Raw genomic sequence first — 16,302 nt, 5'->3', positions numbered from 1 at the left:
TGCGGCTTGACGGGCTTGTAGCCGCGCACGGCGGGCGGCGGCTAGGCCGCCTCGTCGTCGGCGTCGCGCAGCGGCACGCGCTCCCACACGGGGTGCGGCTTGACGGGCTTGTAGCCGCGCACGGCGGGCGGCGGCTAGGCCGCCTCGTCGTCGGCGTCGCGCAGCGGCACGCGCTCCCACACGGGGTGCGGCTTGACGGGCTTGTAGCCGCGCACGGCGGGCGGCGGCAGCGCGCCGCGGTGCGCGCGCCGCGTGTGCCAGTGCAGGTGCGCCAGCTGCGGGAAGGCCAGGCCGCAGCGCGGACACACGCGCGCGCGCGCGCCGCGGCCCACGTGCTCGCGCGAGTGCTGGTTGAACTGCGTGTGGAACTTGAAGCTGGCGGTGCACTCGCTGCAGCGGTACGGCTCCTCGCCGCTGTGCACGCGCGCGTGCGCGACGAGCCCGGATCTGGTGCGGAAGCGCCTGTTGCACTCGCGGCACGTGGTCCGGGTCGGAGCCGTCGCCTCTGTGACACCAAAAAATAAATGGCATTTGGTGTCAGACCGAATCTGGATTTTCTGCCGAAGGTTCGATTTCGCTCTAGTTTCGGCCGAAACATGATTTTTTGCCGTAAGCGAAACCGAAACTTCGATCGGAAACGGTTCGGCGGAATGGAAGGCTACATCCGAGTACAAGGTGTAAAAAATGATTAGTTCTTAAACTTATTCAACATATTTTTTTATGTAGAATTTAAAAAAGGTCTTGCCCCAAGTCATAATTTTATACTATACCTACGTAGATTCAGAGTAAAAGTTTCAACTACCCTGTAGGGCTAAGTTGGTCGGTTATAATCTACATGCCTGTCACATTCTAGCAAGTATGTAAATGCGAAAGTGACGCATTATATGATAAGTGATAAACATGCGACCAAGATACGGCCGCTGGAAGAGGAAACGTAACTCTACTACCGCAACTACTCTTCTACTAACTTACATTTTAATAATTAAATATTCGAAAAAAATAGTTATAAATATTTTCATTTATGTCAATATCCAGAGAGAGGAAAATGAGGACTACGTTTGTAAGAAAAACCGGCTTATTAGAATGAGTGCGGTACCGCACCGACTGGACCCAACCATTTGCTGCGCCCTTCAACACCGACTGGACCCCACCATTTGCTACGTCCTGGAACACCGACTGGACCCAACCATTTGCTGCGCCCTGCAACACCGACTGGACCCAACCATTTGCTGCGCCCTTCAACACCGACTGGACCCCACCATTTGCTGCGCCCTTCAACACCGACTGGACCCCACCATTTGCTGCGCCCTTCAACACCGACTGGACCCCACCATTTGCTGCGTCCTGCAACACCGACTGGACCCAACCATTTGCTGCGTCCTGCACCACCGTCGACGCTGCTGTACGTGTCCCGTCTACATTACCTTACGAAGGTCAATGACATCGTAACCTATGTGAAAGCAAAGTCTGACAAGGTACTGTTTTTAAAACCCTTCTTATTTTTCGAGCCCATTTTCGTTCCTTCTTTATTCTGTTCCTAACACCCCGAAACTGTCAATATTGTACTTTTTAAACCATTCCCTACTGTCGTTGTTCAATTTTGCATGTTTGGGCACAGTCTAAAAAATAATACAGTCGGTCGACGAAGGCATCTAAACGGGGCAACCGTGCGGGGTGCGAGGGGAAGGGGGCGGGAGAGGCGGTCCCTGAGATTCATACACGCCATTGTTAGTATTCCGGGATATGATTTTAAGGGCTGACGCATGTCTTGTAATTATCAATCATTTTGTGCACAATTAAATTATTGCATACGACATGTGGTAATTGTTCAATCAATCAATCAATATCATTTATTTGCAAGAATACTTAATTATAGTTACAGGATGTTCTTGTAGAATATTGTACAGTATTCTATCGTAATTAAACGATGCGCAAATTTTATTGTACAATAATTTTTAGTCCAACACAATGTGTTAGACTGAAAATAAACTATACTATTAAATTTAATTAAATTGCATGCAATAACAACTACAATAAATAGATTAGACTAAAAATTGTTTGTTTCAGTGTAAACAAAAATATATTATATGATATCAAATTTTTAATTTCAAAATGGCGGACATGATTTATAGCTTAATTTTAAGAAATTACGAGTAGTTTAAGACTTTATTTAAATGCAAGAAATTGTTTCTTGCTTCTGTCTGTATATATGTTTTAATTATTTTTGAGAGTCCTCGGGGTGCCGATTACAAAAATGACATCCATTTTGAAATCCAAGATGGCGGACATGATTTTTTCTTTAAAGTCGATATGGGTATCATTTCCGAGGTTCCTCGGGGTTCCGATTACGAAAATGACGTCTATTTTGAAATCCAAGATGGCGGACATTATTTTTTCGCCGCCTCGGTGTCATCGCCGAGGTTCCTCCGGGTTCCGATTACGAAAATGAAGTCAGATTTCAAAATTATATAGTCCATTTTAGAATTAAAGATGGTTGTCATCACTGCTACACACATTTCAAAAAGTGACGTCCGCCATCTTTATTTTCAAAAAAGATGCCATTTTTGAAATCTACACCCCCAAAAACCGAGAAAACAACACCCATGACGACTTTAAAAAAAAAGTGACATCCGCCATCTTTATTTCCAAAATGGACGCCATTTGTAAAATTTGTACACATATATGAAACCTAAAAACATTTCCCTACTCTTTTGGGCAGTTGTGTAAGTCTGTGACAACCCTAGGTAGGTACGGTGACCTTGAGCGGTGTCGGCTTTTACGCAAACATCAAAGGCGTCGGCCCACTGTTACTTTTTACACTGTGGTGAGGGTATCAATATGTTAGGTTAGGTGTATAGGAGATGGGATGTGTTAAACCAGCGCATGTGTTTCTAACCTGGGGGTAATTATAATTACCCCCGTAGGGGTAAAACTGGTATTTTACGGGGGTAATAAGCTCAATTAAATATAACAAAAATTACACCTTTAAGAAAGAATATTTATAATTATTGGGAGGAGGGGTAAAATCGGGTTCCCCAGTTAGTCATAGAGGTGGCAGAACTGAAACTGTTAAGAACCACTGTGTTAAACGATAACTTTTCCCCTTGTAATACAAATTACCGATTGCTTCTTGTAGCTCAGGAATGGCTTTGTAACGACAAAGTGAGAAAGTGTCACCGTTAACATCTTTTTATAATATATATCATATTACGACACTTTCACATTCCGTCACGGCAAATTAACTGTGCCACGGTCTCGTCAGCGAGAATTCAGTGATTGATCCTGTTAAATACGAGCATGACTGAAAGACTTTTTCAGTCGGTGGCAAACAAGTATACGGCCCGCCTGATGGTAAGCAGTCACCGTTGCCTATGTGCGCTTGCAATTCTAGAGATGTTACATTCGCATTGGCGACCCTTTACACTCCTTTTTTGAAGAACCACATACTGTAGACCCTCGGGGAGCCGGAGCGTCTGCGAGAGGAAAGTCCTCTTAAATCGCACGGTCACAATCGATACAAAAATGTAATCTACTATGGCTCCGTAGTATCCTAACACAAATAGACATCGGTAAGCTATTTCATTCGAAACATTTTCGAAAAGGAGAACGCAATGTATCTAGTTTTATTCCTATATCTATGGATAAGTCAGACTATGGAAAAAGAGTGAGACAAATTTAAATTTCTAGTGTTTCCATTATTCAATTAAATATAATTTATTTTCAGGCAACTAAGGCTCATAAATACATACCTTACAAACTAACATACATTTACAATAACAAAAATCTTTTAATTTAAAAATCATTTTGGTGTTGCAATGTTCTGTTGCGCCACGTGTTCCGGTGGCGCAACAATAATGAATGTATACATACGTACTTTATAAATAATGTATAATGTATAAGTATTCTGTTTTTTTATTCCGTAGACTAAAATGACATTTCATGTGGTACTAAGAAATGTGATGTCTTACATATGAAACGTCATTTTAGTCTACGGAATAAAAAAAACAGACCTTAAGTATACATTCATAGCTACCATATACTTATTTACCTACCGTGAAAATCGTCTATTTTCCTCTCTATCGCTCTTGCCCATTCGAGCTTATAGCTGTCGTCGCAAAACTACGAAAAAAGAAAAATATAGTTATCTATGGCAATCACTACGATATGTTTGTCGTAAGAATTTATCAATGTTAAAAAAAAACAATACTAGGATACAGAGGGACTACCGCGAAACAAGAAAATATAAATTTCGTACAATTCGACGCTCTCTTTCGCACATACTTCTCCAGTATCCTATGATCAGGGGCCCATACATTTCATGCCGTTGACGGAAAAATGACGTCACGCTACACAGAGTATGATTCCAATTAGTCTTTCCGCAATAATTAATAATTAGTCAACCTGTTTAGTTAACTGATATAGATACTTGACACACTTGACAGTACAGAAACGTCTAACTAACTGACTTTTATCTTACTTTCACGCAACAAAATAATATATTGTTAGTTTATTATTTAAATGATACATATTTTTTATTTTTAATAGTGTAACAAGAATTTTTTACGCGTCAATGTTAGCTATCAAAATTTGTAGTTTGTAGTGTTATAAAAAAAAAGCGGCCAAGTGCAAGTCGGATTCGCCCATGAAGGGTTCCGTACCATGTATGACGTATTAAAAAAACTACTTACTAGATCTCGTTCAAACCAATTTTTGGTGGAAGTTTGCATGGCAATGTATATCATATATTTTTTTTAGATTTTTCATTCTGTTATTTTAGAAATTACGGGGGGGGGGACACATTTTACCACTTTGGAAGTGTCTCTCGCGTAAACTATTCAGTTTAGAAAAAAATTATATTAGAAACCTCAATATCATTTTTAAAAACCTATTCAAAGATACCCCACACGTATGGGTTTGATGAAAAAAGATTTTTCGAGTTTCAGTTTTAAGTATGGGGAACCCCCAAAATTTTTTGTTTTGTTTTCTATTTTTGTGTAAAAGTCTTAATGCGGTTCATAGAATACATCTACTTACCAAGTTTGAACGGTATAGCTCTTATAGTTTCGGAAAAAAGTGGCTGTGACATAATCGGACAGACAGACGGACATGACGAATCTATAAGGGTTCCGTTTTTTGCCATTTGGCTACGGAACACCAAAACCTAACCTAACGGTGGAAAGGGCATTAGAAACTAAACAATACGCATTAGACTGCTTCTTCGACGTAAAAGTTCATAAGTTGATAACCTTCGAGCCTGTAGAGGAAAGCCTAAAGGGAGAGGGTATCCGACCGGAAATAGCACAATGGATAGAAAGAATGCTCAAAGGCAGATCCATAACGGCGGAGTTTGGAGGAGTATCAAAAACGATTAGTCCGAGAAGAGGGTTCCCACAGGGGGGATGGCTGTCCCCCCTGATTTGGTGCCTACTGCTAGACTCAATGGTGAAAGAACTAAACAGAGGAGATGCCCCCTTACTCGGATACTAGTGAGAGAAACGGTTCTTAGCGTCAGAAGAGATATAATGATGGTACAAGGAAAGGTACCCAACTGTCCGGTTCCGATTTGATTTATATTTATTTATTTATTTAAACTAAAACCAGCCATTAACTAGCAAGTAGCTTGACTCAAGCAGCTTGAGCATCACTTTCTATAGGAGTTTGAAGATTTAGTAATTTTTTTGTACTTTGGAGGACAATTTCTCTTAATAGGTTGAGTTTGGGCAGCTAAAAAAAATACGTGTCTGTTATTTTAGACTACTCTATAACATATATAAATATAAATCAAATCGGAACCGGACAGTTGGGTACCTTTCTTTGTCAGACAAGTACTAGGATGGTGTAGAGAGAGAGGACTGGATCTCCATCCGTCGAAAACAAAGCTTGTGTTGTTCACTAATAGAAGGATAAAAGAGATGAAACCCATAATGAGCTAAAATATCTGGGTGTTACCCTTGACAGTACACTCAGATACAAAATTCACATCAAGAAGCAGACGGCACAAGCCACTAAGAACACTGTGTCAAGTGTGTCAATGTAAAAAGTTAGTGGGAAAGAACTAGGGGCTGAAGCCGGGAATGATCTACTGGATCTACTAGGCGGTAATACTACTAATTTTTATTTTTTTCAATAATTTTATTTCCTCCTATAGAAATTCCAAATAGGGAACCATACATAATTAAGAAATTCTGCCTCTATATAAAATCATCATGATTTTTTTTAATGGGGCATATTTTTGAAGTTACTTTTAGGTTACTTACAGTTCAGTGCAAAAGTGTACCATTAAAACAGCCATAGAAAGTGTCTGTTAGTTCATTGTTAAAGACGACTGTTACTCTGCTATTACTACACAACATTCAAACGGGTGTCATTCTGAATCCCTAACAACGTTTGTCCTGGTTTGTCCTAATGGGCACATGCCCTAACGATCAATTGTCATAAGAATTATTTTCCGTAATGTAATGGTTAGCCTAAGACTCATTTCCCTGATGTTTTTAATGTTTCTTCGAAATTCCTAACAATGTTTGGCATAAAATAACATGCTCTAACTGTTTTGACCTAATGGCTATTGCCCTAATGATCAATTGTCATAACAGTTACTTTTCCTATTGATCAAATATCATAACAATTACTTTCCATAATGAATGTTTAGCCTAAAACTCATATGTCCTAAGCATTTCTACCATAACTATTAATATCCTTAATGTTTTTACCATATTCCTCGAAATCTCTAACAAGGTTTGGCCTAACACATCACTCCCTAATTGGTTTGATCTAATGGGTATTGCTCTAATGATCAATTGTCATAAAAAATATTTTTAATTACGCCCTTTGCTCTAAAACTCTTATGTACGAAATATGTGCACCATAAATATTAGTATCACTAATGTTTTATGCCTACAAAAGTGGGTTAGAACTGTGACCATTGTACCAACGAAATGCTGTCAAAAATAGGTTAGGTTAGAACTGCGATCCTCGCCAAAACGAATTGTTGCTACAAAAGTGGGTTAGGTTAGGTTAGAACTGTGACCCTCGCAAAAACAAACTGCTGCCACAAAAGTGGGTTAGGTTAGAACTGCGACCAATGTAACAACGAACTGCTGTTAAAAAATGGTTAGGTTAGAACTACGATCCTTGCAAAAACGAACTGCTGTCATAAAAGTGGAACTGTCGTTAGGGAAACACATATTAGGACAAAAAAAAATCGGCCAATCGATAACATTAGGGAAATCAAAATTAGGGCACACAATTATTAGGTCAAGCAACGAGAGGCTAGGTAAAATTAGGTAGCATAGTGGTTAGGGTATATAATTTTTAGGCCTAACAGTAATTAGGCCAAATATGCTACATGACATTAGGATAAAACATATTAGGACAAAAAAAATCGGCCATTCGATAATAGGGAAACCAAAATTAGGGTATACGAATGTTAGGACAACTGATCATTAAGACAAAGAATATTAAGGAATGCAAAGATAGGAGAAAAAACTTTAGGGATTCAGATATATGTAGATCCGCCTTGCCACCGAGTGCGTACTTTAGCATGACCAAGCACGCGTTGAATATTCGGATTACAAGTGGCTACATCTTGAAAAATATTATCAAATGTACTATTTTTTATTTCACTAAGATTTTTTGGGGACTTTTCGATAACCGTATGGCTAACTGCTCAAATAGAACCCTGTATTTATTTGCGTATTTATTTTTGCGGTTGGAGGGTGGGAACATTAATTGCATGTAAGTACGCATGTTTATTAAGTTTTAATTCAATATTAATTAATGGGAATGGTTTTTTTTATAAGTCTGATTATTTAACTAAGCATTTAAATGTTGCATTAAAAATTAGTAGTAAATTATTTACTTACGTGCATTCTTTCGCCAATAATATATTTACTATTTATGGAACGTTTCATTTTACTGGCAACACAGTGATAGATTTGATGGAATTTAATTATGAATAAGGGTATACAACTACATCGTCATAAGTAGAAGATGGAGCTGGAAGGTGAGAGTCAGGATGGCGGGTGTACCTAAACGAAAACGAAAAAAAAGCATACCATATTTTTGTACCTAATTTGTACTATTTAGTACCTCCTTTAAAAAAATTGTACCTCACGGTACTTAAAGTTATCCCATATAAGCCAAGCCATATAAGGCCTCATAATTTTTAAGAAAAAAAAAACGACTTCAATGAGGGAGACCGGTGAAAGAACGATAATTGTTAATTTCATCAGTACATCATACATCAATCGATGGCAACCCTGGCTGTCAAAGAATCAGCAGCTGATTTTGCTAGGTCCCTTTTAATTATTCTATATTTAATTATATTTCATGTAATATTAAGCCTTTTTGGTGTGAATTAAATAGTTTTAGTGTTAATTTTAATGTATACATAATAAGTGAAGTGCTTTAGTGACGTTTACAAGTGTCTTGTAATATCTTAAATTTGTAGCCGTTGTAGGTTATAATTTAAATTTGTGTTTGTCTCGGTATATTTTCTACGTTTTTATCGCTATTTATTACCAATTTTGTTTGTATTACAGCGTAGTAAATCATTGTACAGAGTCAGAACACAGTGTAGGCATAGTGAAACGTCACTATTTCATGTAAGTACGCTCGTAATATCGCTTAGCTTGAGTAAGCAATTCCCTGGTTTGTTTTGGGTCTATCCTACTATAAAATACATTTATAATGCTAACTCGCAGAGCAGTTGCAGCGGTTCGCCAGCAGGAGGCTGACAAACTCCAAATTACCTTGCTGGAATTTAAAAAATCCAAGGAATTGTGTGCTCAATTGCTTAGTGAAAGAGAGGATAGTGAAAAGGAACTATTATTATCACTTGATAGTGTAGAGAAGTTAAAGAAGGAACTATGTTCTTTAGAAAATGTTTACAATGATGTAAATTCAGAGCGGGCCCGGCTCCAGGAGACGGTTGACAAGTTTACTGAGTGTAGTGCAGCATATGAACAGGCCTTGACAGACATCAACTCATTAGAGAGAGCACTGCACGACGCCCACGAGCAAATCTACGAGCTACAGGAGGCCCAAAATATTGCTGCAGCAGCACACACTCAAAACTTATTCGAGGAACTGGTCCGGCCCGACTCACAGTTGGTTGCCGCTCCAATTGAAAACCCTGTTGTTAGTATAGATTTAATCAATGAATCCACCACACCAAGACTAGTAAATTGCAGCGGAAACAAACTCAAAAAATATATTAAATTAAATAGAATGATTAAAAAAAACCAGAGGTTATCAAAAATGAATAAATTGTTTTTTAAGAAATTGAGATTTTGTAAAATTAATGTTAATTTAGTGGATAAGTTAGACTTGTATTCTGTTCAATTAGAACATAGTAAACTACAGTATGAAACTGACACACAGATTTTAAAATCAAAAGTTCAGAGTTTGGAGGATTCTATACAATCCCTAGAAACAATAAATGAGAGTTCGAAAAAGGTGATTAATGAATATTCTTTAGCCATGGATGATTTAATATCCCAGATTAAGCACAATTCAGAGCGGTTTGAGTCGCTGACCAATGCCCAGTCATGTGCATGTAAGCAAGCGACTGGACATTTGTTGACCAGTGTACTCAATCCAAGCCTGTGTGACAGTTTACCACAACAGCAAATAAATGATAATAGCTCCTTCCACACTCCACAACAAAGCACACCTAAACCTAATATTATTATGTATTGTGATGAAATTGGGAGCAATATGAGCTCATTTTTAAACTATTACCTAAAGGGACTTAGTACAATCAGCAATTGTCTGCCTCACAGTAGCTTTGAAAATATCTTAAAACAAATTTTAAATGACAGTAATATTAATTCTAAGACAACACTGCTAATTCTTATGGGTAATAGGGGAAATGTGAACAAAAATAATTTACTTAAATACTTTGAACAGTTAAATTCACTTGCAGTGCATGAAATTATTATTTTCACATTCCCCTATTGTGAGCAAATGTCAGAGGCAGAAAATAACATTAGACATAAGTTGAATATATCTCTATATAATCTTTGTACATATAGTAGTAAGTTTATCATAATTGACACTAACAAATTTGTTAGTAAATACCATATGCCTATGGTGTTTTTGACTAAAGGTAAGTGTTACCTTTCAAATTATTACAAGAGACAAATAGCTTTATCGCTATCCTATTTACTTGACATTTCTGCCAAGAATTTGGCAGACAACTCTGCTCCTATTGAGCAGCCCAGTATGAGCTTGGAATTGGTTCCAGTCATAACCAATGATTTAAACTAGCTGTTAAGACAAAAGATTCTGTCTCTGGCAATTTAGTTTTAAATAAATATAATGAAAAATACTGTAAACATGGAAAGTATATCCACCTGATGCATCAAAACATTCAATGTATTAGAGGAAAAGATTTACAGATTGAACTTTTTATGAACGATTTTTATGTTGATATTTTATGTATTACTGAACATTGGTTAACAAATAATGAATTAATGCCTCAATTTAATAATCATCAGGTGGGAAGTTCGTTCACCAGAATTAGTTCCATACATGGTGGGTCGTTAATTATATTAAATAGTCAGTTAAAATTTAAGGAACGTAAGGATATTGTATCCATGTCTATTGAACGGACTATAGAACTAAGTGCAGTAGAATTGGAGCAATTTATTGTTGTCTGTGTGTATAGGCCGCCATTAAGTAATTTTGAAATATTTGAAAGTGCAATGGATTCTGTGCTACTTAAAATATCATCTTCTAGTAAGAAATTATTTATATGCGGCGACTTTAATGTAAATATTTTGGAAAATTCAACAATGTCTTGTAGATTGTTGAATCTATTCAAATCTGGTAATCTCAACCACATGTTTATGGAGCCTACTAGAGTGACTGCTACTAGTGCAACCTGTATAGATAATATTTTCACTGATATTGTTCCTATTACTAAAAAAGTTATCAGTAATTTAGAATCAGACCACTTAGGTTGTTCGGTGCATTGCACCTTCAACACGTTTATAGCCTCGTGCGGCGCGTACATGCGCTGTCAGCAAAACACGCGTAAAGCAACAATTTACTTTAACCCATTTTTAGTGTACCTTTAGGTTCCATCGCGGCCGGGGGCATTCATTTAACATTCATAACATTAACATTCATATAATAACAATTAATAAACATTTTCGCTACTTTCTTTCTGACTTTTAACACTCAACGCGAACCCGAACCCGCACATGGTCCTTCGAACCGGATCTCGCGCGTTTTGATACTGTGGTTGATAGTCGTGTGAGGTGAACGAACTTTTTAAAACAACGAGTGAGGGTTGCAGCGTTTGAAGGAGAGGAGTAGCAGAGTCTCAACAGCAACAGTGGTGGTATTGGCAGTAACAGAGCAGCGCTAAGAGATATTCAAGTAAGATCTTTCCTTATTTTACTTAACCTTCGTCGATCAAGATGGCTTACATTCAACGTCAAGGAGAGATTCAGCGGCTTATTGAGGCGTCTTTCTCTAACTTTAAAAAAGATAGTTCGGATAGGAAGACGAAGCTTGAATATTTTAAAACGCGTTTAGATACGTTAAACGAATTATGGAACGAGTTCCAGTTTAACCATGAACAGATAAGTATGGTAGAGAGTCGGTCTAATTCGTACTTTACTAACAGGATTTATGAGAGCGCTAAGGAAACATATTCTACTTTCCACAAGAAGCTAACAGCAGGGTATCAAGCATTGTTGGAAAAGAGCATTGAATCTAAGATCGAACTCAACCCATCAGAAGCAAACACGTCTACAACTCTCAACAAGGACCGGCCTGAAACATCAGCAAAGGATGATCAACCAGCATCCGTCACCGAAGTTGGAGGTAACAAACAGCAGAGGGGGACAGAAAGTAAGATGGACGAATTGATGCGAAAGCAACAAGCTAACTTAAAAGCCTTTGCGCGGACCGTGAATAACATTCAGATTGACCAATTAACAGAGAAGTGGGAGCTCGAGGACGCTCTCAAAACATTGGAGGCTCGTTGGTCAGTTATCGATACATTGCATTGGGAAATGGAAAGCGAGGACTCCCAAAGTGATACAGCGTATGAAGATACGTTCAACAAGCATGAAAAAACCTACAACATGATGAAGAAAAACATTAATAAAAAAGTGTGGTCTGTAAAACATAAAGTTAAATCTACACCAGTTTTAGACATCCCTACGTTTTACGGAAATTATAATTCATGGGTGTCTTTCAAAGATTTATTCAGTGAAGCAATTCACAATAATTCGGCCTTATCGAACGCTCAAAAAATGCAATTTTTGAAGTCAAAAGTGAAGGGAGAAGCAGAGCGTCTAATTCAACATCTTCAGATAAGTTCGGATAATTATGTAGTTTGCTGGGAGATTCTTAACAATCGATACAATAACACTAAATTAATATTTAACTCTCACATGAACATACTATTTGGGCTCCCTAGCATGCAACAGCAAACATTAGCCCAAATAAAGAAACTACATGACACGGCGACAGAGTGCCTGCATGCAGTTAAAAATTTAGGGGTAAACATTAGTACGTGGGATCCATTGATAGTTTATATTTTAACTCAAAAGCTCGACTCTGAAACACATAAAGACTACATAGAGTCATTGAAAAACTCAAGGGAATTACCGGTACTGAAAGACTTCTTTGATTTCTTAGAAGGAAAGTTTACAAGTCTCGAAACATCTCGGCGAAAGCAGGAACCCCCAATCAACACAGTGAACTCTCAACAGTCATCGACTTCTAACAACATGAAGAAACCTATTCAATCATACAATAATCGTCCGTATTACAACAGCAATAGTGGAGCCAGCAAAAGCAATGTAACTATTGCCAAAACGATGCACGTTTCAAGTATCAAATGTCCGTTGTGCAAGTTTCCACACGGAATATACAGTTGTCGACAATTTTTGCAAATGCCAATGGAAAAACGATTCCAAACGGTCAATAAACTCGCGTTATGCATAAATTGCTTATTTAGTCATAATGGAAATGCTTGCAATTCCAATAAAACATGTCAGAAATGCTCAGGTCAACATAACACATTATTACACGAGGCGTGTGTAAAAAGTGCAACTACAGCGACTCAGTCATCGACCTCAACATATGCAACGAATGCAATTACTTCGAATAAACAGATGGAATACGTAACAAACATTTCACAGACTTCATTCTGTGAAACTTTACTAGCTACCGCCATACTGAAAGTGCAGGCAGCGGATGGCACATATCACACATTTCGGGCCCTGGTAGACCCAGGAAGCCAAATTTCACTTATAACAGAACGGGCCGCTCAGATACTTAACTTAAAACGAGATAAGTGTTCTGGCGTCATCTATGGATTAGGAGAGAAATAAAACGACTGTAAGGGCAAACTGAAAATACAATGTAAGTCGATGTACAATGATTTCACATTTAATGCGAAAGTTTTTATCATGAACAAAGTTGTGAAATGCCTACCGGGCGAAACATTCTCAAAGCCTTCGTGGTCCATGATACGGAATCTTAACTTGGCCGACCCAGACTTCAACGTTAGTCGTCCAGTAGATCTGCTTCTAGGATCAGTTATAAACGCTCAGATAATCTTAGATGGTAAAATAAGGGGTGAAAATGAGTTGCAGCCTCTCGCGCAAGAGAGCCAACTCGGATGGCTTTTAAGCGGAAACGACGAAGAAGAACTAGAAACCTACCATTGTAACATAATCATAAACAACTTAGAAGAGATACAACAGTTTTGGGAAGTGGAAGACATAACAGAAGAAGGCAATCTGTCACAGGAAGATTTGGAATGCATAAAACACTTTGAAGAAAACACAAAGAGAACAGTGGACGGCAGATACGAAGTGCGCATTCCCATGAAACCAAACTTTCAAGAAAAGTTAGGCGACTCTAAAACAAAAGCGATAGCTCAATTCAAGCACATGGAAAAGAAGCTCCAGAACCAAAGCAAGCTAGCTGAAGCATACAAAGCCTTCATGAAGGAATACAGCGACTTAGGGCATATGAAACCTGCCGTAAGCAACAACAAGGTGGAGTGTTACTATCCTCATCACATTGTGGAACGCGCAGAATCACTTTCTACCAAGTATAGAGTCGTGTATAATGCTTCCAGCAAAACATCAACAGGATACTCACTAAACGACTTAATGTACAGGGGCCCAAATTTACAAAAAGATTTACAAACACTATTATTAAAATGGAGGCAATACGAGTTTGTGTTTTGCGCTGACCTAGAAAAAATGTTCCGTCAGATCCTAGTGCATGAAGACGACCAACCCCTTCAAAAAATCATTTGGAGAGACGAAGATGGGACACTACGATCATTTCAACTTACAACAGTTACATACGGAACAAAAAGTGCAAGCTTTTTGGCCATGATGACGCTAAAGAGCCTAGCACGTGACGAGCGGGAAAACTACCCAGAAGCGTCGAAAGTCTTGGAAGAATCATTCTACATGGATGACCTGGTACATGGTGCGCACTCCATAGAACAATCTATAAAAATAATTAACAACATAACAGATCTATTAAAAACAGCAGGATTTAATTTGCGAAAATGGTCTTCAAACAAACAAGAAGTATTGCAACATATACAAAACAACCAAGAAAACCAAAACCTGCTAATAAATTTTAAACAAGATGACATATCGAAAACACTCGGTTTATGTTGGAATCCAGCAGAAGACATTTTTACATTTCAATGTAAAATTGAGAAACAGAAAAACAAACCAACAAAAAGAATTCTCCTATCAGACATTTCCAAGCTATTTGACCCACTAGGCTGGCTTGCACCGCTTAGCACCAAACTCAAAATTTTATTCCAAAAAGTGTGGAAACAAAACGTTCAATGGGATCAAACTATACCAGAAGAGATATACATGGAATGGTCCAAAATACAGGAAGACATTCACCTAATTAATGAATGTAAAATACCCAGATGGCTATTATGTAAACAGAATGACATAATTCAACTGCACGGGTACTGTGACGCATCACTGGAAGCCTACGCCTGTGTAGTATATGCACGGATTAAAGATCAAACAAAACCAATTCTCGTCGCAGCGAAAACAAAAATCGTTTCACACAAGAAACAATTAACACTTCCAAAGCTCGAATTAAGTGGAGCACATCTTCTTTCGAAGCTAATGGCAAAAATAAAAACATCTTTACAACAACATACAGTGGAGACATTTGGCTGGTGTGATTCTAAAATCGTCCTTGGATGGTTGCAAGGTCAACCAAGCCGTTGGAAGCCATTTGTCGCAAATCGCGTACAACAAATAAAGCAGGTGATGCCCGAAGAACAATGGCGCTATGTAAAATCACAAGAGAATCCCGCGGATGCTGCAAGCAGAGGACAAACAGCATCTCAATTAAAAGACAACTCTCTATGGTGGTCAGGGCCGACTTGGTTAGCTGATTTCCAGCCAGAACTTGAACGTTCTCAAAAACCAACATATACTACAACAGAAGAGGAGAAAAAATCATATGCGTCGAATATAGCTCAAAACAATAACAAACATGATATCATATACAATTTATTAGAAAAATATAATTCTTTTACAAAAGTAACACGAATCGTAGCCTACATATTGAGGGCATTTACTTTAAAGCGACAACGCTTACCAAGCTATCTCACATTACAGGAGTTGAGAAAAGCTAAATTGGCTATAATAAAATGTGTACAAAACAACGAATTAGGAGAGGACATTGAACACTTACGTACGCACAATAAAGTTGAAACAAGAAGCAAACTTTTCACATTGTACCCTTTCATAGACAGCAACGATATCCTTCGAGTTGGAGGTCTCCTCGAAGAAGCGCATTTACCTTACGAGATGAAACATCCAAAAATCATTCCCAAGGAATCACGTCTTGCTACATTACTCATAGAACACGCCCACCTGATGACACTTCACGGAGGTGCCAAGCTCACTTCAAGCAAGCTGCGAGAAGAGTACTGGGTGATGGGCGTAAACAATAGAGTCAAACAACAAGTTCGAAAATGCGTCAAGTGCCAAAAAATTGATGGGAAAAAACAATATCAACTGATGGGCGATCTTCCTGCCGCCCGTGTTAACGAAGCAAAACCATTTTTTCACACCGGAGTCGATTACACAGGATTTGTTGACATAAAAACAAGCAAGGCGCGTGGAAGCAGAACGTTGAAAGGTTACGTTGCCGTTTTCATCTGCATGGTCACAAAAGCAGTACACTTAGAGCTTGTAACAGAACTAACAAGCTCAGCATTCCTGGCAGCTCTAAGGAGGATGGCCGCCAGAAAAGGAGCCCCAAAGCATCTAT

The 16,302-nt window shown here is 38.5% G+C and overlaps 1 protein-coding gene across 3 annotated transcripts in view; it reads right to left on the bottom strand.

Annotated features, from left to right (window-relative positions):
• Positions 1–16,302, bottom strand: part of LOC133526193 (zinc finger protein with KRAB and SCAN domains 8-like) — a 43,254-nt gene continuing 26,952 nt past the window's right edge. For all 3 annotated transcript variants that reach the window (XM_061862705.1, XM_061862703.1, XM_061862704.1), the window contains one exon: positions 1–505. In XM_061862705.1, the coding sequence (XP_061718689.1) occupies positions 135–505 (371 nt within the window). In that variant the 3' untranslated portion in view covers positions 1–134. The remainder of the gene's footprint in view (positions 506–16,302) is intronic.

This window comes from Cydia pomonella, chromosome 16, assembly GCF_033807575.1.
Source record: "Cydia pomonella isolate Wapato2018A chromosome 16, ilCydPomo1, whole genome shotgun sequence".
NCBI lineage: Eukaryota > Metazoa > Arthropoda > Insecta > Lepidoptera > Tortricidae > Cydia > Cydia pomonella.
The sequence above is the reverse complement of the archived record's forward strand: the minus strand, read 5'-3'. Positions and strand labels throughout refer to the sequence as shown.